Genomic DNA, 26,794 nt, shown 5'->3' with positions numbered 1-26,794 from the left:
CACTGCAGCATGCTGGGGTTCTTTGGCTAATTAAAGATCCTTTGCTTCCACAAGTGGTTGTAGTTAGAATGTAAGGGTTCTTCATGGAACCCTTAAAGAGCTCTTTCAGGAGGGACAAGAAGAAGAATTATTAAGGATTTCTAGACTTTAAATACAGTATATGATGACATATATTACATTATAATAACATATGAATAGAACAAACATATCATTGTTAGTTAATTAGTTTATAAGAGCGAAATCTAAAACAGTTGCTTTCCTTTTTAACATAGCCACAAGTTAAATGACAAGTTAAAAGCTATTTTAATGCTTTTAATGACAAGTTGAAAGCTATTTTTCTTTTCTTTTTTTTCTGAAAGCTGCTCAGAGGATACAAAAGAGGGTGGAGGCAATAATAAAAACAAAAGCTGGGCATACATGTTATTAGAGAATATGTAAATCACTTTCAAAAAAGGGGGTGAAAACTTTTGAACAGATATCATTTGTATTAATTCCACTGTTAGTGTCTTAGTATGCAGTATATGATATATATATTTTTAAATAATGAAGAAATAGCCACTGAAAATGACAAGTTAGAAGCTGTTTTTTTTTCTTAAATTGTACCCTGGATAACATAAGAAGAAGAATGTTCTATTATCTGTCAGATCTGTGGTGTGGGACCAATCCCAAACCATCCTCCCTTCTCCCTGTACACTATTCTGGCCTTGAAAGAATGCTTTCTACTTTATACAGCTCACTATCTGGCCAAAGGGGAGCCATTTTGGGATTGAGCCCATGGTTTTTCCCAAAGCCCCGCCCCCTTTAGCTGTATGGCGCACCACTCCTTTATCATCCCACCAGGTTCAGGCAAAGCTCTCTGAGACCAAACACACACACACATACACACGCAGCCTTCTGTCAGCTGGACGTGCTGGAGTAGGAGACTCAGTCTACAGTCTAGGAGACTACAGTGAGTCCTCCATGGCCTGGAGTTAAAGAGCCTCTGTGAGCTGGAGGGATTTATTCACTGACACCAGGCGGGTAAGTTTGACTGCTGGAGTCACTTTTCAACTTTCCCTACTCTTTCTAAAGAGCACATCTCAAACAAAAAGCTGGCTTCCATTGCCTGTGTTTTCTCCTGTCTCAAATAACCCATGAGAGAAGCTAGAATAAAGCTGTAAGTGTGACGATCTTTCATGCTTTTGACCTTAGATGTGTGCTGCTGTGTTGAATTGAATTTAAAGACTAAAGCAATATAATGACTCCAAAAAGTAGATTTATTTTTTCTGCAGCTAGAGCCCCCTTTAACTATAAAAAAAGACATTTATTTATGAACACATTCCTATATAACAATTCAAATATCAGGCTCAATATTAAAATGTGTACAATAATATAAGGCTATTTACTAGAGCTTTTTATTCCATAAACTGTCCACTTGCAGAACACATTAAGTTAAAATTGACATTATTTAGAGTTAGAATTGTTTTGGAGTTATTAAGGTTTGGATTAAACCTATCTGATTCCAGTGACCAGATTAACAGGCTTACAACTATAGGAAACAATAAAACTCAATAATAAATATAAAAACTTTGATAAAAGTGATTTGTGATTTCCACCACTGTAAAAAAAAAAAGTGATATATTTTTCACAATCACTGGATTAGAGTACATTGTTACATGTGTATGGATTTACTTTCTCACCACTTTGTTGAAATTTCTTTGTCCAGATGTTGCAAATGTACAAACTTTTGAAAGCAAAAGTTTGCATCCCCTGTACTCTCAGAAAAAAAAGAAAAGGAAAGTACATTTCCTTATTGCTCAACTTTTGTACCTTTAATATGTATTGTTCACTATATGTGAAAAGATATATGTTAAAAAGACTTTATGTGCTAAAAAGATGTATGTTAAAAAGATTTAAGGTACATAATTGGACTTTATTTGCCTTTTTGAGTAAAGTTTCAAAGGTAAAAGTACAATAAAAAAAAGAACTCAATTTTCAAGAACCTCTTGGTCTCCAGATTTGATTTGAAGAAGACAATATATGACATCCAGCAGAGTTATAATTGATGCAGAGATGAATGAGCAAAGATTGGCCAATAAATCTGGCAGAGTTGGAACAGAGACGTAAAGAAGCATCGAGGGTGAATGTTACAGCTCAGAGGACATGAAAGCTGCTCAGAGGATACAAAAGAGGGTGGAGGTGGTTACAAAAGTAAAAGCTGGGCATACATGTTATTAGAGAATATTTATACCACTTTCAAAAAAAGGGGGTGAAAACTTTTGAACAGATATCATTTATATTAATTCCACTGTTAGCATGGGTCTTAGCATGCAGTATATGATATTTCTTTTAAATAATGAAGGAATATCTGTGAAAACTAACACTTAAAAACCAAATGGTAGATGGTAAATTTCCTGGTCTACTTTTTTTGTCCTAAGGGTATTCAAACTTTTGCACTTTATCCTCCACCCCACCCATAACGCTACATCATGAGTTTTTTTTCAGTTTCGACTGGTCTAATGAAGACACTCATAGCAGACACTCGTCTTAATGCTTTTGGTTTGTGTTTGGGTGTTAGTGGGCGGGTGCGCTGTCAGGAATTCAAGAAAAACACAAAGTACAACATGTTCCATAAGATATCAAGTGAACTAATGGCGGTGTGTGGATATTTTCTTTCCTCGGAGTTTAGAGCTTTCGGAATTAATTCAGGCAGAGTCTCGTATTTCCACACAACCTGACACTCAGAGCTAAGATATTAGTCTAGAAAACAGCTGGAATTTCTTCCAGCTCTGGAATTATGCATATGGGATCCTAACTCCAAGAGGTGATCTTCAAATGTAATAGTTGCTATATTCACTAACAATTCATGCACAGTTTTTGAATACCAAACAACATATCTCCCAGGCCCTGATATTAATGATTGCCAGTACTCCTCCAGATGAAACCTGACAGGCGTCAGCATGCACACACTGGCAGCAGCAGCAGCTTGGGTACCTCCCCAAACTGTCTCTTAGAAGCTTTTTTTTTTGCTGAATATGTGTATTCCTTGGCTGTGTTTTAGCATTTTGTTTTCCTCAGAGTCATGTTCAATCAGCTATGCCATGCAAATGCTTGAACTGATGGTTATTTTCACTGCCATGCATAAAAGTGTCCTTAGAGTAGACTCATGGTGGTGTAAGAAGTTGATAACAAGTGGGTGCAATTATCAGCTGGGACAATCTAGTACTTTCTTGCCATGTCTAATGTGGTGCCAATCTCAATTGACCTTTGGTATGAGAATTTGCTTCTCTAAAGGGCCATTGGTAGCAAATGGAGGGCTGTTCTCCTTCATTACAGGGGTGTGCCGCCTTAATAGCATCCCGCAAAAACAAACCAGTTCTCAATCTGCCTGAATAACAAAAGAACTTTATAATATTAAATGTCAACTTTTTAAAATCAATTTAAACCACAACCATGTTGAGTTCACAAATTTATATTTATATCAAAGTGCTCTTTTTAATATGTTATTATGTCTATAGTAGCAACTAATGAAGGGACTTTTATGGCGGATGCTCTACATAAACAAATAAAAATCGTGTAATTGTTGATATGCTTAAGTTGTTTCTGTGAGGAAGTGTTTATTTAGCATTTTTGGAAGGAGTATCCAGTGTCAAAGCTTTCTAAATGTAAAGCTGTTCCTTTAAGCTTTCCAACATGGATGGAGGGCTTTTGCGGTTTGTTAGTAACACGAAAAGCTGTGTTTTTTGTCTTATTACCTTCAAGAGAGAGAAAAAAAGACAGACTGGTGACAGATTAAATAAAAATCTGTTTGCACTGTTGTCCTGTGGGAGGCATTTTGCTAGCATGGTTTGTGTCCAGTCAATACAATGCAAAGTTACTCTGACTGATCATCTTTCATCCTGTGATGAAACCTTTCTGTCCTAATGGGAGACATCTCTTCCAGGATGACCCCACCCTCATCCACAGGGTATGAAGACTCACAGGATGGTTTGATAAGTATGAAAAGGATATAAATCATATGCTATGGCCTTTACATTCAGCAGATCTCAACCCAGTTGAACATCTACAGGAGATTTTGGAGTGATGTGTTGATAACACTCTCCACCACCATTACCAAAGCACCAAAGAATAATTTTCATCCTTCCAGTACAGTTCCCTGAGACTTGTAGAATAGATACGAAGACCCATTGAAGCTGTTCTTGTAGCTTGTGATGGCACATTACTAACACACTTTATGCTGTTTATTTCCTTTAATTTGTCACCCATCTGTATGCTAAATAGAAGTGTGTTTGTACATGTGTGCCTGTGGTGCAAGTATGGGGCTACTGGAAGAAAAAAAAAGGTGCCTTGAACATATCTCAATTTTGTGGCACCTCCTCCTACACGCATCCAGATGCTCTCCTTTCACTTGCTGCTGTTGTAGATGGTCCCACATGGATTCCCTAAAGACATGCACTTCCCAAAAACAGAGTATTCCCCAGACTAGCCCTTGTTTCAGTGGATAATTTCACCTTGGATTTGTACCAAAGTGCTGGTGCTGTAATCTTAAAGACTGTCCTGTGCTCATCTCAGGACTATTCATAATATACTCATGCTGAACATACTCGGCACACGTAGTACTGTTTGGCTTTATAATATGCAGTTGTGGAAGAGTAATGATTTATAGTCTCACTATTCAGTGACACCCAGAAGAGGATGGGTTCCCTTTTGAGGGTGGTTCCTATCACAGTTTGGTCCACATATCACCTCAGGGAGATTTTCCTTGCCATTGTTGCCTATGGCTTGCTCAAATGTAGATCTGCTTTGTGACAATGTCTATTGTTAAATGGTCTATGGAAATAAAATTGCATTGAAATTGAACTGATTGGCAATGCCAGCTGAAAACCCCTTTCTGTGAAACACTGCAGTTCTTGGTGACATTGATTGATGAATTTGACCAAGCTGTCTAGAGATACCTAAAATATTTGTCTTGCGAGACTAGTCCAAATCAAAAGGTTGCTAATGCTTTATTTTGATCTCTGTATTTGTTGCAGGGTTTTGGTTGCATGACAGATTAACCATCTTTGGAAAAAAAAAAACAGGTAAACTGGTACTTGGCATTTCACATAGACATTTTGGTCTTGTCATCTATATTTATGTTTAACACATGTGACATTCTTCAAGGATTATCTATCTTCTGTAGTAAAACGATGAAGCTGCTGTTAGCCGTGGCCTCCATGCAGATGCTTCTGGCTCCAGGGTTCATGGTGAGTGCTGTGACATATCAGAAATGATAAACTAGTGTGATTCATAGTAGAAGTTTCCAATTTAATTTACCTTTATTTAAAGCTATACGTATATTCCAAATGTTCTGGCGTCAGGTGTGACATGTCATTAATCTTGTTCGCGTCTTTAACAAGTGTAGTTACTACTCACATAAATGCATGTTGTGTTCTGGCTTGTGTATGAGCTTGTGGCCAAATGATTTACATTTGAGCTGCCTTTTTAATTTAAATATCTTTGGAAATATTTTTCAGATAACTGTAATAACCGTGATATTACTACATATGCAGTGGATGTGTAAAATTGATGCATTTTGGCTTTGGAGATTTTTCTACAACTTGCATGCAGATAGTGTAAGTTTATAATTCACTAATTAACCCTAATGTGACTGCGGTGTTATAGATGCCGAGCGCTGATTACTGGGCCGAATGGGGGCCGTATGGAGAGTGCAGCCGCTCGTGTGGCATCGGTGTAACCATGAGGACGAGACGGTGTGTGAGTCAGCGGTAAGCAGACAGCTCTCATGCACATAATTGGGCAGCATCATGTCTGTAAGTGTTTGTTTGTGTGTTGGTGAGAGATCCCTGGGTGTGTCGAAGCAGCCTCAGGCACAGATTTGTTTTGAAGGACAGATCTTTTTAAACACATAACAGCTTTTTTTTATTATTTAGAAAAGCTCACACTTCAGCCAAGCTGACATGAAATATAGGAGTATACTTTGACAGCATGAAGTGGCTAGACCTGAGATTCTCGGTTTTAGATTCTCTGTTCATGCACACCTTCTGAAAACAAAAAAATCCTAGTCATCAAATCCTTTGTCTGCATCCAGGAGCTCTTTTTTCTTCTCTGCTGAATGTGGAGTAAGATAAAGGCAGGCGTTTCCCGTCTACAGGCCCTAATAATGAACATGCAATGCAATTCTTTTTATAAAGAAGAAATTAAGTTTAAATGTATTTCTAATCCTATTTTTATACTATATTATACATTTTACAAAGACATTAGGTAAACATTGACAGGTTTTCAAATGTTTAACCCTAGAACTAACATTAACAGCTTTATTTCCTTGAAGGAACCCTGGCACTTGTTAACAGTTTGTTTTGATTAGCACTGTTGCAATCTCTAATGTTGTGATTTCAAAATGATAAGCTTGTGTGAGAAGGCTGGTTCAGCATAGCGTTGTGCCCATAAATCTTACCCGAATTGGAATCTGGCTTGCATGTTCTCTCTTGCATCCGATGATGAGCACAGTGCTTTTAAGGAGGAGCCGTCATGTCTGTCAATCCAGCACTCCTCACCCCTCCCCAGTCGCATATATTACATTAAGTTGTCTTCCTGAAACATTGTGAAATATTCTGTGGTGCCTTTTTAGGATTAATGTGGTGACATGAACCTCAAAGCTACATTACAAGTGAATCCAGTTTAGTCGCCATGTTTGTGGTAAAACTGTTTTCTTATTACAGAACGATGTTAGAAGTTGGTATTTGGTCTGCCACCTGATTAAGTGATGCCTGTTAGGATTTAGCCCCTGGGCATGGGAATACACACTGTAGCTGTGTGTCTGTGTGTGTGTGTGTGTGTCTTTACATGTCACACAAGCTGAAGCCTTGTATAGTGTGGACATGCAGATGAGATTCTCGGAAAGAGGCATTGCAAAACCTAGAGTAGAAATTCAGTTACCCAAAACTTAACGTTTCCTGTGAGTGACTGTACCTGCGCACACACACACATACACACACACACACACACACACACAATCTCTTAGTGTTCCCATAGCATTTTTGTGTTATTTGTTATGCAAGAACAATGTCCAGCCATGGTACCATATGCCATGTTTGTTGCTGCTGTCACTGTGGGGTCTACAGCTAGACAAGTGATATGGAGCCAGTAGTAATTGGTGAGGAGCAGTGATTGAAGCAGTGGAGCAGTGTGGCAACCTCTTTGTTGCTGCCCTATCATTTCCCAGAATCAGTATCAGAATCGGTACAAGTATCAATATTGGTGTCAGTATCAGTATCAGAGGCGGTATCAGAATCAGTATTGGTATCAGAATCAGTATCAGAAATCCTATTCGGGACTCAGGACAGTCTCCGCAACCCAGAGTTCAGCAAGTGAGGTCAAATCAACATGGTTCAGCCACCTGTATGAACAAAGTCATATCCTAGAGGCCAGGTTTCTCTGCTTGCTACAGACATCTTTGTGTGTATTTGCATGTCTCCACAGTATCTGATACCACACCCTACCAATCATTACGAAATATAATCTAACCTGTTCAGAGACAGCACACTGCTCTTTAGAGTGTATGTGTATACAGAGGCAGTGGAAATTGGGGTTTGTGTTGGTACTGTGAAATTTATTTTACAGTTGCATGGTCCATTTCCGCAAAAAGCAAGAGAACCCCTGATTTATGGGGTTCACAGCAATGGGGATGTTCAAGGGGAGTGAATACTTATGCAAGCCTCTGTATGCTCCGATGATGAGCACAGTGCTTTTAAGGAGGATGTAGTAATGTAGTTACACTAGCATACTAGACTGACTCATGTGCAGATGTCTTTATATAACAATATCAGTAAAAGTTCATCATCCTTGACACTTGAAAATGCTCAGTGTTTATCTGTCACTTATTCAGTATTATTCAGTAATGAAAACCTTTTCTTTTATGTGGAAACTTCTTCGCTTTCAGGACTGACGGAGGCCGCAGCTGTGTGGGACCGGATAAATCCTATCGCACGTGCAATATTCAGGTACACAGTACTTGAACCCATATGACCTGTATGTACATATAGTGGGATCCAAAAGTCTGAGACCACATTGAAAATCTGGGATTTTTCAGTTAACAAGTAAAGTAAATGTTCAATATCTGTTTATTAGTATTTAATATTTAAGATTCTGCACTATTTCTAGGTCCCTATTGAAATGTAAGCAAATTAGTGACACTGACCATGTTAACTGCTTTATACAAAAGGTCATGTTTTCCTTGAGTCTTATCCAGCATGTGATCAGACGAGACTCCAATTTGATCTGATATAACATGAATCATCAGATCCAAATACAAATAAATTCTGAAATTCATGTAAATATTTCTAACTCAGGCTACTGTTGATAATATAATTAAATTAAATTATCAAATTATTACATTTTCTATATTAAATAAAAAAAACAATGCAAAATAGAAGCATTTTCACTAGTGGTCTCAGGCTTTTGGACCCCACTGTATGTCTTTGTACATTTGAAACATGCAGACGTGTCTCTGCCTGCTTTAGCTTTCCCCCTGATTCTTCATCAGGGAGAGTTCATCTTTTCAACACTGTCTTTCTGTGTCTAGTCATCTGTACATTTTAATGGTATCTTTCCTTTTTCACACTTCCTGTGTTTTATTCTTTGTTTCTTGGTAGGACTGCCCTGAGGGTTCCCGAGATTTCCGAGAGGAGCAGTGCTCTCAGTTTGACGGCACTGATTTTCATGGAAAATACTACAAATGGTTACCTTACTATGGAGGTGTGTATGTGACTCACTGAGGCTTTCAAGGCTTCACTGTATTTACACAGGAGTGAGTTTCATAAAAGCTTTGTAGTCATAAAATCTCTCAATTAGTATCTCGAATAGTCTCTCAAAGTACTTTTATGCTTGTGGGAACTTTGGATTTTGTTTATTCCCATCTTGAGAAGTGTAAACCTTCTGAGAACATTTTAACTTCTTAAGAGCCAATAGGCATTAATTGCTGTGGGATTTTGTTTTACTTTGCTAGAATATGAACTTGATATGTGACATCTGCTTAAGATGAAGCCCATATTGTAATAAAAATCCTCTTTTCCAAGTTTCTACTTCTTTTTGTTTTTTCCCTATGCTTTTCCCAAGCATAAATATCAGCAATTTGCTCTTGTGTTTGTATTTTATCTGACCTGCTCCAGCGGAGAACCAGTGTGAACTGAACTGCATCCCCAAAGGAGAGAACTTCTATTTCCGTCACCGGAGCTCGGTGGTGGATGGCACTCCTTGTCACCCAGGCAGGGGTGATATCTGTGTGGAAGGAGTGTGCAGGGTGAGGATAGATGACCCAGTACCAACCCATCGGGCTTTATTATTAGTCATAAAAAGTCATTATTGGCTTTCTTGTTAAGGATGTACAAAACAGGTTATGAAGAAATGTTTTTGTTCTTAAATAACTTTAATCTCATACTGAAAATATGAAAGAAATCTAAACTTTAATTGAAGTAAATATGTACTAAGAAAATAATCCCTTACCAAAATGTAATGCATGAAGTGTGTTTTCATTTATATTTTAGTTTTTTTTGATTTGCCTGAAAGTTTGGGAACTCTTAAGTGGTTATCAATGGGGAATATCACTGTGAATTATCACTGTTTAACTGGAGTATAAATATGAGGTGACACAGAGGCCAAACTCCATCATTAGTCATTCATCAACATGGGGAAGATTAGAGAATACACAAACAAACTGAGACAAAATTGTGTTGACCGTCTGAAAGCAGGCAATGCCTATAAAAAAATACATGCCTGAAAATGCCCAGATCCACTGTTACGGCAATAATTAAGAAGTTTAGAGCACAGTTATGAACCTGCCTGGAAGAGGACATAAGTGTATTTTGCCCCTACACACAGTGAGGAAAAAGGTTAGAGAAGTAAAAATTTCTCCAAGGATCACATTTGGAGATTTGCAGAAGCATTCTGGGGTCACCAAGTGTCCGAATATACAATTAGACAACACCTCCATGTCTTTTTGTTCATCTAACCACACGCAACCATCTGACCAAACGCAAGTTCCTGAAGTTTACTAGACATTACTTATTCTCACTGTGCACACAGCGTCTGGGCTGTGACAGCATGCTGGATTCTGGGCAGCAGGAGGACGCATGCCTGCAGTGCGGAGGGAATGGCCAGTCCTGCCACCTCATCAGGAACACCTTCTCCATGCGGGATCTACCCAAAGGTAACATACACACACACACACATCCCTAATCACCAGAGATCTGTGGTGGCAAATGCATTAAACGTTTTTCTTTATGCCTTTTAGGTTACAATCAAATGTTCATCATCCCTGTTGGCGCGACCAGCATCCGTATCATTGAGAGTGTACCTACTCGTAACTACCTGGGTGAGTGTGTGTGAGAATTTAGCTGCGTTATGGGAGTAGTAATAAAGGCAGCTATACTAGTAATAGTGGCTGCAGTAAAAGTAGCACTAGAAGCAGTTATATAAAAGCTTCCTTCCAGCACTCTTTACAGAAAAGTTTAACTCCGTTTGAAAGCTAGAACCATTGGCCAAATAACACTTGAGAACCCCCTTTTTCTATGATTGTACTATTAGAATAGTAGTAGTGGTGGTAGTGTTGGTAAGTATTCCTTACTCATTGTGAACACTTGCAGCTATCAAGAACCTGCGTGGTGAGTACTACCTTAATGGGCACTGGGTGATCGAATTCTCACGGAGCACCCCCATTGCTGGCACTATGCTGTACTACCAGAGAGGAACGGAGGGGGAAATGTCCCCTGAGACCATCACTGGCCGTGGACCGACTACTGAGCCTTTGGTGATTGAGGTGAGATCTTCCACTGAGTAAGGGAACCACACAGTGCTGCAGAGATCATAAGTCCAAATGTCCTGACAGTCTTTGACTAGATGTTACGAATGACCTGGATTCAGAAAACCTTCCAAAGCATGGCTTTGGGTGAAAACTTGTTGTTCAGCGTTCTTTGTCTTTATCCAGCTGATCACTCAGGAACCCAACCAGGGAATCGAGTATGAGTATTACCTTCCCAACAGCCGCCCTAGAGAGGGCCACTACTGGAGCTACGGTTCTTGGTCTGCCTGCAGCAAGGAATGTGGCTCTGGTCAGTATAAAACTGAGCATATTTATCAGAGCATGTCAGAGTCAAATCCTTGTCTGATTTTGAAAAATGTTAGCATATGATAAAAGTTGTAGTTTTTTTTACTGTATATATCATGCATCTGTTCAGGTTACCAATCCCGTTTGGTCTTCTGCACTATTGATAATGAAGCCTACCCTGACTATTTGTGTGCATCTCTGCCTCGACCTCTCAATAACCGCACATGCAATGAGCAACAGTGTCCCCTAACCCGCAGGTAGGTGATTTTACCAATAATGATTTTAACAAATGATGTGACTTCTGATGACAACTAGTTGCCCCAGAACTAATTTAGTGGTTTTACACCAATGTAGGTGAATACATATGCAATCACAACTTCTACATTTTATTAGTACTTAATTAAGCAACCTATATTGGTTTTCCGCCACTTCAGTATTATGGGCTATTTTGTGTAGCTTCATGACATAATCCAAATTAATCCGTTTCAGTTCCAGGGTGTAACACTATAAAATGTGGAAATGTTCAAGGGGGTGAATATTTATGCAGGTCATTGTACTAATCTGGACTGTGTGATTAGTGGGGAACCACTTCTTCTAAAAAACTCTTGGTGTATTGCTCCTGTTCTATAAGGATGGCGTATGTGTACCCACCACAAACATGGACACCCAAGGAAGCAAGACATGTCTATGTTCAGGTGTACAGGTAACCCAGCATGAGGAAAGCGGACGGCAGTAGAATGTGATCTCAAACACTAACTGATGTGTAACTAAGATTCCTACAGAAAGTACCAGCGTTAAGCATTTAGGGTGCATTAACAGGGGCATCAGAGTTCTTCTAGGGATTGATGAGTTCAGAGAATTATGATGTTCAGGGCAGTAACCCTATATCTCTCCAGTGCACATATGAAGTCTCTTTCATGCCGTGTCAAGATGCCAGGCTTTCAAGGACCCATAATCTTTCTTAGTACTTACAGAGATTCCTAGAAGAATTTTGATGAGTTTGGGGTTAACCCTGGACCACTCCTTTACACATTCTCCACGCTTCCACGCCATGTCCAGATCTTCCCAAGAACTCATAAACCTTCTTGAAGCCATGACATAGTTCCTGAAGACACTGATGTAATCAGTTCATAGGTTTACTGACTAGTTTGTTACACCAGTGACACGTGTTTGAGCTCAGTCTGTATTGATGTCTTCAATCAATACAACATTGGAGAATTATTAGATAAGTGTTGCAAGTGCCTGTTCTTCCACATGTGGAGATGAACCAAGGCCTGGGGCAACTGTCCAGCTCAGAGCTTTGCTGTATTCACCTACTCCCACTGACTGTGGTATGTTTCCATGAATGACGAGGAACAGGAGTGCTGTTTCTCCTCACTGGATACTTACATAATCCCCTTATTATGAGCCATATCACTGGCCTGTGCGTAACTTATGAACACCAGCCCTGGAGCTCTGAGCTGGGTTGCTGTCTGTGTGCTATAGCAAAGCCACCCAAGGTAGTGCTGGTGATAGTGGGGCTTTAGGTGCAGATATGATGGGTGTATTTTATGTGAATCTGTAGTCTACACATCCACTGAGGTGACATAGTGGTTATTTTTTAATTAACTATGGCCATGAATTACTATATTGAGGCCACGAGTTAAGCTCCACACAGGCACGAATTAATGTTAAAGAAACCCTGAACTGCAAAAAATGTTGAAGTGTCATTATTTTAACTTACTTACTTATTAATTTGAGTTAGTAACTTCTGTATAAAATATTGAAATATTTAAATATTTAATTTAAGATTATCGAGATTTATTTGGTGGCCACAAAACACATAACTTATGGCGACTGTTATATTTTAAAATCAGTGAGGCAGAGAGAAATCAATTGAATTAGACCATTGTGGCTACAGAAACCTAAGCATGGGGATGACTGATAATATTACACTTAGATAACTTGGAATGAAGGATAACTACATAGTGGAGTTACTGGTATTGCAACATGGATACCATTAGCCTGCTTTAGCTTAAGAAAATGAAATTCATGAGAACATATATACACTTTTTCCCACTAAATAATTAACTAGAGGCCATATGTTAAGTGTGACGCTCCCACAACATATTAAATCAAGGGTTCAAGTTACACAATTTGTAGCCCTAACTTTGGTATCTTGTGGCCACTACATAATAATCTGCGACCATGAGATCGATGTATTGCCTAAATCTAATATTAATTCATGGACATGTCTTATTAAAAATAACCACCATATCACCTCAGTGGCTGTGTAATAATCTAGGCACTCCATGTTTGATTGCTTTGGTGTGCCTTGTGTTTGATAGGGTATAAAATACTTTCATGTGAGAAGCCAAACACAATTCCTAGGCTATAAATAAGCATCTCTTATCTATAGCAGTGGCAGAGAACTTTGCTGTTCCTAGCTTTACTGAAACTATGTCTGAAAATAAGTTTGTTTACTTGACTTGAATTTCAGATGACTGACAGGGAAAGTGTTGAATTATATGAACTTGGTCATTTTTACCCTGTGTTCTTCAACACTGTATCTTTCTTGTTCCTATAAAGGTGTATACTTTTCCTCTGATTTGTTTAAACTAACCAACTCCCAACAGTGGTCCAGCATTCAGGTGTGTGCTGTGCTGCTTTGGGTTAGATCTGTGGGAGCTGCATGTGTTGGCAGAGCTTTGGGGACAGTTCATATCATACTCATCAGCACTCTTACACTCATCTTTATGCTGACTTTAGTTTGGTTTTTGGTGTGTGTGGGTCACAGCTGGAAGGTCGGTGAGTGGAATCAGTGCTCGGTGACATGTGGTGGGGGCAATCAGGTACGCCAAGTGGAGTGTATATCTCATGATGTGTCTGGAAGGAGGCTGGTAGAAGACTCTTTGTGTGAGGCTTACACTCCCAGACCTGTCAGCCAGCAAACCTGCAACATGCAGCATTGTGCACAGTACAGCGTGTCCTCATGGAGCCAGGTAAACATTATGTGTGTCCTCAGGTAAACTCTAGTCCTGCATTTTACATCACCACATTATATATAAAAGCATAAAAAACTCTAGGTGTAAATCTGTAGGATATATCAGATTATTTTATCTATTATAAGGTTATCTGTCCAAATACTGATATAAGATGTAAATTGGGCCTGAGATTCTGAATTCTGGTCCCACTATGTATATTATGGCTGCAATAGAGACTTATGTCTTAGTTTGGAGCTACTGATGTTGCAGTATTGAGACTTCCTGGCTTGTCTGTCAGTGAGGTCAAGTGGTAATTTCCTGCTATTCAGTGTGTTGAAAAATAAAACTGTTTATCTAAATTTAGAGGTCAACAACCCCTCGAGCAAACCCAGATACTCATCAAAAATAGACCTTATTTTTGAATATTATTATATCAGTACAAACCGAAACATAAAGCACACTACACTTACTTTTTATACTCTTTTGAATGTTTTAAAGGAGCTGTTTTTAATTTTAGTGCTGTCTATGAAGTAAACTGCAATCACAATGAAAGCATTCCCATTCACCCCACTGACCCGACTCCTGTGTTGAACCTATTAGTAAAAAGAGTAAAACTCTAAGTAAAAAGAGCAGACCTGAGCAGCTCTGTAACAGCTGGGGCAGAGCTAAATTCTGGGCCAGAAAAATGTAAACAGAAGCTTGAAATCAGGTGTGGAAAAAAACTGATATTCAGAAGACCTCATTTATCAACCATGCATATGCATAATTTTGTGTGTAAACAGTGTGTACTCATATTTCTATGCATAGAAGGTAAACTGACTATATGGAGCTACTATATCATGTACTATCTATCATATCAGCATAATTGAGAGAGTAATTATAAAAGGAACATTTAAAGATTGATTGGGATTATGTTTGAAGATTTGGCTCATGCAGCTTTTGCGGAGGGAGGAATGTGTTTTTAGCTATGGGCACATTTCAAAGAGAAATTGGAGATGGTATTGGCATTTTCCAACCAACTAAAACTGAATAATGACACCTCTTACCTTCATTCATATGTGTATATACATATATAGGATGTAATGTATTGCAGTGTGAGCAATATGAACAAAGGTAAGACATGTGATTCAACTTGTAGTTGGTTGGAAAATGCCAGCGTAAAAATGCCGGAAAAAAAAATATAAAATTGTTTTTTTTTTAAATATATTTTAAAGACAGACTACTCGTAAAAAAGTGCCACATAACCATTTTTGTTTTGTTCTACCTCATGCAAGCAACAGTATCTTTACTTCACTGTAAGTTCATCTTCTTAGACTTTTTGGCATACTCCATGTTGTCTGAAACAAGCAGCACCACAAGCAGGCTACTGTACTTTTTAAAGGGAAGTTGTTTATCCATATATGGCGATTTGAGGGCATTTCTTTATGCAAATTAGTGTAGCTGTGCACAAGCACATCAATTTAGACTGTGTGGGATTTATCAATGTCCAAAGCGTGCAGCTGTGCATACACGCGTGTGATAAATACCATTTTTCTTGTACGTATGTGGGGGTCTTGCACACAAATTTAGAACTTGTTTTATGCACACATTGATAAATACGACCCCAGATCTATGCCAAATAATTCAAACTTTATTGCTAATTTTACAGCCGGAGAGATGAACATACACACACACACACACACAAACACAGCATACCTCCACTTATCTCTGCCCACCAAGACAGACGAACAGTTTATAAACTGGTTTCAGAGACAGTTACTCAAGCTTGCAACCCCTCACTCAGCGTCCTTCCACATCAAGACACGCATACTAAAATCCACATCCTGCTCATTACTCTTCCGTGTCAAACATAAACATACACACCAAGGTCCACACACACAAAAAAGGCAGTTATTTACCAACTTAGAACAAATGTCATACAAATGATTATTTTAAGTAGTACAAATGATTAATAATTGATAGTCATTCAACTCTCAGGTAGATAAATGCATATTTTATTTCCACATAGGAAAATTGCTTTATACTGCAAATCACAGTATCCCTATGACATAGTATATATTATATCATTTTTATATGTCTAGATATGCTTTCAAACATTACAGACTGCACCTTTAATTCAGGTATACCTGTAAACACTGCTGTGTAAAATAATTGTGCATTCTTTTGTGTGTGTGCCCATGCAGTGCTCTGTAACATGTGGCTCTGGAGAGCAGACAAGAGAGGTGATGTGTGTGGGTTCAGCAGGAGGAAACCGTGTGGCAGATTACATGTGTGCCAGTCTTCCCAAGCCACCAAGCACGCAGACCTGCGAAATGCCTGTCTGCATTACCCGGATTGGCTGGCACATTGGTGACTGGGGGCTGGTGAGATGTGCTAGATGGCACTTAGATTTCTAGTTTCAATCAATGTATTTTTATATACACTTAGCAGCTCATAAGTTCTATACTCTCTCTCTCTCTCTCTCTCTCTCTCTCAGTGTTCTAAGAGCTGTAGCTCGGGGCTTCGGGAGCGGCAGGTAATCTGTTCAGACGCACAGAGAAACATTTATGGGGTGGAGCATTGTAATGCCTATCCCAAACCCTCTACTGTGGAGAACTGCAACACCCAGCCATGCTACAGCCCCCAGGGTACATGCCTACCACCCACCTCCACCCCCACACACATACATTAGAACATAGGACTTTATCACCCCCATTAGTTAGCTTGATGGTTTAGAGCACACATTCCGTGCTGTACCTAATGTTCTCTTTTATATGTGCTCTCTCATCACCAGACTCGAACACACTCATGTTCCTGTACAAGCTCCGTCTTTAAGATGTGTACTTTACAGTACACATGTCGAAATGTAATATATAATCTCATACAAAAACGATACTGTTAAACAGGTAATGATTTGATACACTTCAGTTCACTACTGATCCAGTACGATTCGGTTCAGGTGCAGTTTGATTCAGGCCTGAATATGATTCAGTTCATTTAAATTTAAGTTTGGTTTCTCACTGACAAAGCTGCATTTTTTTTTTTTTGGCTTATTAACTTCAAGAGACAGAGAGGAAGAAAAGGCTGGTGAGGGAATGACTGTTTATAGGTGCTAGAACATAAGTATAACAGGAACTAACTTGTTTCACGGACATTCCACAACATTAAATGTAGCAATAAACTGATAAAATGTATTTGTTGTTCTTCTTTAATCCCAACACCCTGTCCATAGGCAATAAGAACACCTGGGAAACAATTTTGGGGGTTGTCTATTTCCTTTGAGCTCTGAAAGAAATTTGAGCTCTCTTTCTCACATTCTTGTGGGGTCTGTCTCTCTTACACACACACACACACACACACACACACACACACTAACCGGGGAGTGGGCTTCGATTTTAGTATCAGTACCTAACTGTTTTTCATTTTGATTTGACATGGCCTTATGTTGGACCGATTTGAAACAGTTTTTTTTACACCTCTGGTGGACACAAATCATCTTTAATAAGTCAGTGTTTTAACATGTAACGATATGCAATCAAAAAGCATGTCCACAATAGTAACCAGTGTTGGAGGGGCTTAGCAAAAAAATGGTTTATGTGCATTTTGACTCACAGCATTTTTGTTGTTTTGTTGCTCATATTAAACAGTGGTGCCCAGCATGCAAGACACAAGAGGCTACGACAACACCATTTTCGGTTTCTACCCCTACAATCCTGAGGACAGCACCACCACCACAGGTTCCCCCTTTATCTTTCATCCAGCTGTGATTTGCTCCTTACATCTCAGTTCTGCTTCCCCAACTTTGGCCTCACATCTCTCCCTTCTCCTGTTTTTCCCAGCAGTGCACATCACCACTCCTCTGTCCCTGCACTAATTAACTGGAACTGATTGGCATGTTTTTAGGGGGGGTCTGTCTGTGTGATTAAAATAGTTTGGAGGCACTCGACTGTGGCATTTCCGCTCTCAGTGTGGCCTGTGCAAGTCCTATGATGACCTCGCAGTTGTGATGTTTCAGTAGGTTCTGGGATTGCTGTTTTGTGTACTAGTGCTCTCGAAATGAAAAGGTTTTAGTTTACTATAATTAAATGATTATGTGCCTGCATGTGTCTGCATGCACATCTGTCTCATCTCAGTCTTTCGTTCTGCCTATTTTGTGCTTGGGCCACTCTCTTTATGACCATCTGTATTAGTTTCAGTTTCTCTTTACACTCATCCTGCTGATCTCTGTTTTTCACAATGCATTAATGTCTCCTTTCGCTTTTGTTTTCAGTATGATCTCAATATTATCATACTTCAAAGTAATCCAAAACTTACTGTTTCTTTCTTAGTAAGTGTCTTTTTCTCTCCATTTCCTTCACCCTGTCTCTCTCAGTTCACCAGCAGGATGTTCCCTACTGCCATCAGACTGCGTTTGGATGTTGTCATGATGGCGTGACTCCAGCCAGTGGACCTCATGGTCAGGGTTGTTACCAAACATCATCCTGTACCCACACCAGGTACACAAAGTGTACATTTTCTTTATTTTATTCAGTTGTGAAACGTAATTTAAAATAGAGTTGGACAAAATATCCAGCCAGCAACACAATGTTTTTCTTATTTTGGACAATAATTGTATATCACAGTATACACATTTTAATAGAAATCTAAAAATAACAACTGAGACTCTTGACAAACTGAAATCAATCAAGTTACTGAAATATTTAAGAAGCCTTAGGTATGACACATAAAGATATAAAATATTTGAAATGAACAGTCTGTTCCACAAACCAGTCCATCAGCGTTGCAGATAGAGCAGATAGAGCACAGCCATTTTAATTTAAATACATTAGTTGCCCTTCTATCATCTGAAAAATGGAACTTAATTTTTACTAGTATAGTGTATATATATATATATATATATATATACACTATACTAGTAAAATATATATACAAATATTTTTTAAAAATATGGTTTTTATTTTACAATTGAATTAATAATTTTATCAATTTAAATTACATTTTAAATAATACATACATCTTTAATAAACAAACATCTTAAATTAATAAATGATTATAATTAATACACACTGAAAACCCTTTCACATGCTTGGGGATTCACCAAATGGTAGATGTGTGTGCATAGATGCATTTTACATCTTCACTAAAGAAACTGAACCAAGCACATATATTTCATGTGTTTGTATTGCTCCACTTTTATTACAGAATTTTTTTTCTTGTTAATGTATTCCATATGCATGTCTGTTCGTGACTGCTTCCTGCCGGGTGTACTTCTCTCACTTCACATTTCTCAGGTATGGCTGTTGTCAGGACGGTGTGACTCAGGCACATGGACCCAATAAGGAGGGCTGTCCAGAATATGTCCTTTCTGTCCCAGTTGTGAGTATCCGCTATCCTTGCTGGATTATACTGTATAAACATTGTCTCTAGCTTTTCTTCATGCATCTGTCTTTTTCTCTCCCCTCTCTCAGTCGGAGCATGAGGTCTGCAGCAAAACCACATATGGCTGCTGTTTTGATGGAGTGACTGCAGCTCGTGGTACTAATGGAGAGGGCTGCCATGTTCCACCTGGAAAGGGTAAGTTACAAACATATGTAGTGCTATGTCCAACAAATTTGTTACAAACAGATGAGGTTTAGAATTGTAATGAGGTCTGTTGACCAGAACTGAAGTGTTGTGCTTTATGATGTGTGTGTGTTTTCTTTTCTTTTCTGAATTTTGAAAATTTTTGTAAATGGAGACATATTACAAACTCCTGCATTCTTACAAAAGTACTGCATGTATCCTTGTGTTTCCCCACTTTATTCTTTTCCAAGTTTACTTAGTACTTAATAAATTGGAAATTTAGAGTATATATAATGTACGTTATATGGTCAAAAGTGGACACCTGATCATCAGACCCATATGTGGTTCTTCCCAAAGACCACAACCGTCTTTGTACGCCATTATAACTGCAAAGAGGGTCTAAATCTGGAATGGGACGTCAAAAAGCACATATGGGTGTTGCTGTCAGGTGTCCACAAACTTTTGGCCATATAGTGTACATTAGGGATGTATCCAAATATGAATACATTAATTGGAATGAAGGGATGATGCATTCTATACAGATACAAAGACAGATACGAATAAGTACACTATGTTTTATTTTTTCCACAGTTTCACAGGGCATCTGATTCAGACTAGTGTTTTCCAGTGCTTCCTTGGCATGTTCATGTACGAAAATAAATAAATAAATAAATAAATAAATAAAAGACTTTCACATTTAGGCTATGCCCACTTCAAGTTTAACTTCAAATACAGATATACAGATATGAATATTTGGATCACAAAATACATTGGCAGATGGCATTGCAGTACACCCCTAATGTGCTCAGTAATAGCCAAAATATTCATCAATTATTTAGCCAATGGAAGCACATTTTTTAATTTAAAGCATGAATGCTAAGCAAATATTATAGAAAAGATGCATTAATAAGAGAGGATATTTTTCAGTATTTTATGTGTTGTCGTTTCACCAGCTCAGCGTGCTCCATGTGATCTGCCCCACACGGCTGGATTGTGTGATGAGTGGACTGCTCGATATTACTATGACCCTGCCTCATCCCGCTGTGTACACTTCTGGTACGGCGGCTGCCATGGCAACAGGAACAACTTCCACACTATGGAGGAGTGCCAGCAGACTTGCCAGAGCCAGAGGCCCGTCTCCACGTCACACAGCACCTTCTGGAGCCAAATCTGGCCGGGTGCCAACACATCTCAGCATTCCCACCATCGGGTTCAATCAGTGGGGCGCAGGCCGGCGCCCAGAGACGTGCAGGCTAGCAGCCCTGATAACAGGTAAGAGTGCCGTGCAGGAGCCCTCTGCCTCTGCACAGTGCCCTCTGTACCAACCTGAGGAGCCTGACGCTGCTCTCTGCTCTCAGACAAGGCTACACACTCACACACACATAGAGCTACTGTTCACTCACATAACACATAACACATTTAGAATCTGGCCCCTTTTCATATGCACACACATTCAGATAACAATACACACAATGATTTACACACACAGACCCAGGATGTACTCCCTCATGTAGCGCTACACATAGTCACACTCATCATGGTGCTGATATTCATTAAATGCATTTACTGAATTAGTAGTGTAACACAAGCATATTACTAACTTAGTTGGGTGTAACTCAGTTACACTCACTGGCTACGTTTACATATACATCAATATTCCGATATTAATTGGAATTTGGCAATATTCTAATTAGTGTTGAGTCATCTTAACGCTGCAATCCAATTGCCCGATTCAGATTAAGACAATATTCTGATTCCCCAAATTCTGATTCCCATCCCTGGAATATCTGTTTTAATTGGAAATTTGTTGCATGTAAACACCTTATTCAGAAAATCCACTGAAAGGATATATATGCACATGCTCAGTCCGCAAGGAATTGTGGGTGCTAACGGATGCTTAGCTTAGCTGTATTTAGGAATGGCAACTCAGGCATACTTACAACAATCATGTATACAGGAATATTCCGATGCCTGTATGCATATAAACATCATATTCGGAATATGGCTGCAGACCTTGAAGAATTTGATGTACATGTAAACGTAGCCACTGCCGGTTTGTTGCTAGTATTTCCCAGCCCATTTTGGTTCAACAATGTGCTTGCATTACTGCCACTTGGCACTCCTTACCACTGACAGAAAGCTAAAACATCTTCTTTTAGGACTTTATGTGAAGTCCTGTCGCTTTTTGCAACTTGGCTTTGTGGATGTACATTTCTAATCACCCCACTTTAATATATTTTTTTTCCTTTTAACTAAAAATGTTTCAACTGTTATACCTAAGAATGAACATCTAAGTTGGGGCCATTTCAAGAATTAATAGTAAGTGTAAACAATGATGACCCTCTTCTAGGGGTTCACATGTATGCAAACACAAAAATTGCATGAAATAAGTTTGGTCATTACTACCACTAAAATATCAGAGTGAAATCTTATAGAGTTTAAAGTTTTTAGAGATAAATTGAATCTGATTGAATATCACCTATTTTCTGCATCAGTGGTCACACCCACATGTGCCAATACTGATCTTGTGCCTTATTTTTGCATTTATATTGCAATAATAGCTTAGGCTAAAAGGAATACACACATTCATACATATAGTCATTTCATTGCAGCTCTGGTACAAGGTTTTTATGCTTATTCATATAGTACATAATGTATGTGGATGGCTTATAGGCCTGCTTAAAACTGTACACACCTTAACCAGGGTCATATATCAACATACCCTACACAACATCTCAACATCTCCCCCTCTGGCTCTGCACTCACTTTGCACAGAAGACGTTGACTACAATCACTACGGCCCTGTTGGACATTGCTGAGCTTTCTGGGACTGGGACATTTCTCCTGCTGTAGAATTTTGCCTATTCCTCCACACTTGCACTTAAGTTTGTGTTCAGTGTTAGTGTTAGCCTGGTAGTTTAGTCCTGTTTAATTCTCCCTCACCATCTTCTTCTGTCTTTCACAACACCATGTAAGTGTGGTGTCTTCAATAACCTGTCTTTACTGATGTCATTCAGTGCAACTAATAAAAGAACCTGCTGTGATGCCCCACCATTGCCACTTCTGTCTGTGTGTCTCTCCCACATGTGTGTTCTAGGTAAATATGAATATGAATACACTCACAGACTTCAAAAGTGAGAGTAGGGTTGTGGAATAAAACATGAACCACAGTAGCAATTATATTTCAAAGAGTAGTATTCATGACAACCTGAAATTATTTCCCCACCCCTACTGCTGACTTCTGTTTGGCTCATAGATACTCATAATGTTTCTCCCAGCATCGGTTTTTTGCCTTTTACCTGTAGATTTTCTGTTACTTATGTATTCCTTACATTTTTCCACGTACTGTTATATATGTATTTATGGGCTGTATTCATAGTCTAAAAGTTCACTCTTCCAAGGTTGCCAGATATTTCTTTAATAAAAGCATCTGAGACAGTATTTTTTTAAATAGCTTATAAATCACTTTCTTTAAACAGAGAGAACAAAAAAATGAATATGTACTAATAAAATGATATATGAAAGAGAAGATGGCAAGCACTGAAATGTACAATAGGTATCTAATGTCACCAATAATATTTTGCATGAATAGTTCTAGTTATAATTATTACTTTAATCACTGCAAATTTGGTTTAACAACATGGCTTCAACCTTCATTATTGCGCAGCTTATAAAATAGCACTTCATGCAGCACATACTATTATTATTATTATTATTATTTATTTATTTATTTTTTATTGTGTGCCAACAGTTATTTGTGCGCACAAATGAATGTAGCCAAAACATACTGTGTTATCATGCTTTTAAATTTGCTATTTTGAATTGTTGATACTATTAATTAATTAAAGTCATGTTTATTCTAGTATTGGCCTTGAGTGGTAGTCTATAGCGTTTTAGTGTATTTACAGCTCAAAATATAAATTTCAGGGGGACACTGATTACATCAGTCTGTCAGCCAGGTGGTGTTGAACTTAATACCGCTTCTCAATCAAGCCAATATCATGCAGGAAAAAAGTCAGAGATCAGAACTGCTTGTAATTGAGACAAACCTCTGGTTTAGGTAAACTTCACTTATAGCAATTAAGTTTGTAGTTACATCAAATGTGTGAATACTGATGTGCACATTTTTGGTATTAACTCCTCACTATAAGCATGCAACTCAACTCTGAATGTGGCCCATAGTAAATAATTTTATGCCATTTTATGTAAAATAGTTTTGATGCCATGTAAGTGTGAAATTACCCTGGGAGTAGAGAGATTCTTGTCCCAGAATTTGTGTTGGTTTAGAGCATAAAACAAGCCACAGTTGTAATAGTAAATTGCTAATTAAGCCGCTGTGTTGTAATCATGTGGACAGCATGGCCTCATAAATCACGCAACTTGGAACAATTAACAAGACAAACTTTGGTGATGGTCAGCCTTCTGTCCCATAAGGCAAACCTGTACTGCCTGGACTCGTACTTTCTGTGTTTAGCTTGTGATTCTGAGCTGAGTGGAGTGAACTGAACAGAATAAAATGCATGACAGCCCTGGCTGAGGTATATGTAACCCCTGTCCTGCGTAGTCTAAAGGAAGTTTGCTCTTTAGACTGAAGCAGAAGTCCGAGTTTCTGTGGCTGTAGCCAGGACAAGGCTGATCTTTATGCTTACTTTGGTGGCTTTTTCACATGCCATTTTGTGGCCAATAGTACAGCATAAAGTAAATCTCTCTCCCTTTTTCTGTCTCTTTTTTCTTCCTGCATGTCTTTCCTGTCAAATCTCTCTGTCTTGCCTCTTTTTTCCTCTACTTTCCTTCTCTTTTGGCCTCCCCTGCTTCAGTTGGCCTGCTGTGGGTGTGAGTATAGACAAGTCGGATCCATCTACGGTGGAGGGTATAGTGGGCCAGTGGGTGGTGTTGCCGTGCAAAGTGAACCCGCCTCCATCTTCTACTGTGACAGTCGAGTGGAGAAAAGACGGTGTTCTTCTTGACCCCTCCAGGTTAGTACAGCATCAGTTCTTCCAATAAATCCTGCCATATTGTTCCTGTTCATAACTGTTCATGTTTCATTCCCTATTAGACCTGATCTGGTAAGTCATTAGAATAATTTACTGTACATACATGGGCTTATATTAAATATGTATTCATTTATTGTACTTATTATTGTACTGAAGGCTAATAACATAAGCATTGGGAATATATGAACAGCTTACTGTTGTCACTGTTCTGTAGATCATTTGATGTTTTATGAAGCAAACTGATTTATATTGATGATTTAAAAAGCAATCGCTGAGTGTTTATAAGCAGTTTGATGAAAGCATTTGCTCCACCGATTCTCAATTCTGATTTGTCAGAGGATGTTAATTCATTAACAGCAGCTCTGACGGTAGTTACAGCTGCAAGACAAATCACAGGTTTATATTAATGTATTTGTTCTAACGTGTTATTTCTAAAGTTACTAATACAGGGACTTGTTTGGCAGATGTGCCACAAATGGATTAAAAATGTGTTATTCTTGATATGCTGAAGTTTTTTGTGAGGAGATGTATATTTCTCCAGTGTCAGTGCTTTGTAGCAGTCTGAGGAAAAGCTATTCCTTAGATGAGAATGTCTTCAGGACAGAGGACTTTGTGGTTTCTGTAACATGACAAACCATATGTTTTGTCTCATTAACTTCATGAGAGAGTAAAAAAGAGGCAGGTGAGGGAACAGTTTATAGCTGCTATAACATAAGTCATAACAGTGATGACATACTTGAAATACAAGGAAACCAGCATACAACTACGCAAAGGATTTAATAAAAGAAAACGTAGTTGTAGTAAAAAGCTGGACTACAAGACAAAAACACATGAGGTAACTGGACTGGCAAAAAGCATGAAATGTGAGAAGACAGACATGAGAACCAAGAAACAAGAACACAGGATGAGTAAGAGCATAAACTGGAAATATATACACAGTGGAGTTAACGAACACGCAAAGAGAAAATAAAACAATAACAAAAGCACATGGAAAAATTAGAACAAATGACATGTAAGCAGAGCGCACCATGTTAGGACCCACGATGCATTCCTAAAGAGGTCATTTGTGACAAGAACAGGTCCTAGCTTGTTTTGCAGATGTATCACAACTGATAAAACATTACATCAAAACAAGTTTAAGGTTTAAATTTGGCAAAACCTGACAACCTATTCATGGGAGAAGTCTTAAGGTTTTAATCTTTTATTCCTAGTGGCATTCCCATAGCGACTATTTTTTTTAAACATGTAGGCATATACAGCAGCCAAACGGCTCACTTTTCATGGGCCCTGTAAGGATTAAGGACTCTGGCTGGCTGCTTTGTGTGGCCACACGAGACCGTGAGAGAGATCACCGCTACATCTACCTGTCTGTCTCAGGTAAATCCCACCTGCTGCTCTTTTATAATAATGTAGTTATGCTGGACTGACTTTGGGAGAAAGAGCACACCTAACACTCTTCCTTCCCAATATATAGTCACATCTCCTTCAAATACACACTTTATTAGGATGCATTAGCATACATGGTAGAGTGTTTTGCACTGAATAATTCATACACATGCATTTTGTGGTTGTAGAGCCCAAAGATGGGGCAGGTAGACCAGATTCTGCAGACTCGATAATTGTCCCTCCCAGGTACTCAGTATTAAAAAAAACACACACCAACAGCTGTATACACCAAAACACTCACTTATTGTGCACTTGCTATGTTCTGATTTATCTTAGGTTCAGCATTGACCGATCAGAATCTGAGCTGGTAAACGCACGTGTAGGTCAGAGTGCCAGGCTACACTGCACCATCCTCCCTTCTTCAGCTGCTAATTCAGTCATCATACAGTGGACAAAAAATGGAGCTGTTCTCAACACACTCAGGTATGTGTGTATGTACAGATGGGGAACAAATTAAAATAAAAACCACTGGTTCTCTTTTACTGTAGGGGCATTTTGCTAGCATTGGTAAGTTTTTACACCCTCCCCCCTTACAGCTATAACCAGTCTGACAAAAATTCCTACCCACACTGCCTCTGAAAGCAGTCTAAAATTTAAAATGTGTATTACAACCATAAGTGATTGTTCTGTTATTTTGTACTGGAAATCACTTGCTGATGAGGTCACTGGTTTTGTTCATCTTTACTGAGATCCTTGTCCATGAAACATACCCAGGATCAATAATCAGGGCCACGGTACTTTTAGATCAACTCCTTTGTAATGGTGAG

The 26,794-nt window shown here is 38.7% G+C and overlaps 1 protein-coding gene across 3 annotated transcripts in view; it reads left to right on the top strand.

The window, feature by feature from the left end:
* Positions 1-838: 838 nt before the first annotated feature.
* The window catches only part of paplna (papilin a, proteoglycan-like sulfated glycoprotein), a 29,437-nt gene continuing 3,481 nt past the window's right edge, over positions 839-26,794 (top strand). Inside the window, exons 1-25 of one of the 3 annotated variants that reach the window (XM_053237507.1) lie at positions 839-1,020; positions 5,013-5,060; positions 5,143-5,225; positions 5,644-5,747; positions 7,922-7,982; positions 8,634-8,736; positions 9,150-9,280; positions 10,063-10,186; positions 10,271-10,351; positions 10,623-10,795; positions 10,964-11,087; positions 11,214-11,340; positions 11,715-11,786; positions 13,860-14,064; positions 16,230-16,409; positions 16,523-16,673; positions 17,673-17,762; positions 18,398-18,521; positions 19,317-19,401; positions 19,494-19,599; positions 20,541-20,859; positions 24,405-24,563; positions 25,831-25,958; positions 26,156-26,213; positions 26,304-26,450. In XM_053237507.1, coding sequence (XP_053093482.1) covers positions 5,169-5,225; positions 5,644-5,747; positions 7,922-7,982; positions 8,634-8,736; positions 9,150-9,280; positions 10,063-10,186; positions 10,271-10,351; positions 10,623-10,795; positions 10,964-11,087; positions 11,214-11,340; positions 11,715-11,786; positions 13,860-14,064; positions 16,230-16,409; positions 16,523-16,673; positions 17,673-17,762; positions 18,398-18,521; positions 19,317-19,401; positions 19,494-19,599; positions 20,541-20,859; positions 24,405-24,563; positions 25,831-25,958; positions 26,156-26,213; positions 26,304-26,450 — 2,909 coding nt within the window. In that variant the 5' untranslated portion in view covers positions 839-1,020; positions 5,013-5,060; positions 5,143-5,168. The remainder of the gene's footprint in view (positions 1,021-5,012; positions 5,061-5,142; positions 5,226-5,643; positions 5,748-7,921; positions 7,983-8,633; positions 8,737-9,149; positions 9,281-10,062; positions 10,187-10,270; positions 10,352-10,622; positions 10,796-10,963; positions 11,088-11,213; positions 11,341-11,714; positions 11,787-13,859; positions 14,065-16,229; positions 16,410-16,522; positions 16,674-17,672; positions 17,763-18,397; positions 18,522-19,316; positions 19,402-19,493; positions 19,600-20,540; positions 20,860-24,404; positions 24,564-25,830; positions 25,959-26,155; positions 26,214-26,303; positions 26,451-26,794) is intronic. The other 2 variants (XM_053237506.1, XM_053237508.1) reach the window with 2 other exon arrangements.

Source organism: Pangasianodon hypophthalmus, chromosome 10, assembly GCF_027358585.1.
Source record: "Pangasianodon hypophthalmus isolate fPanHyp1 chromosome 10, fPanHyp1.pri, whole genome shotgun sequence".
NCBI classification, from domain to species: Eukaryota; Metazoa; Chordata; class Actinopteri; order Siluriformes; family Pangasiidae; genus Pangasianodon; species Pangasianodon hypophthalmus.
This window is presented reverse-complemented; position numbering and strand designations above follow the sequence as displayed.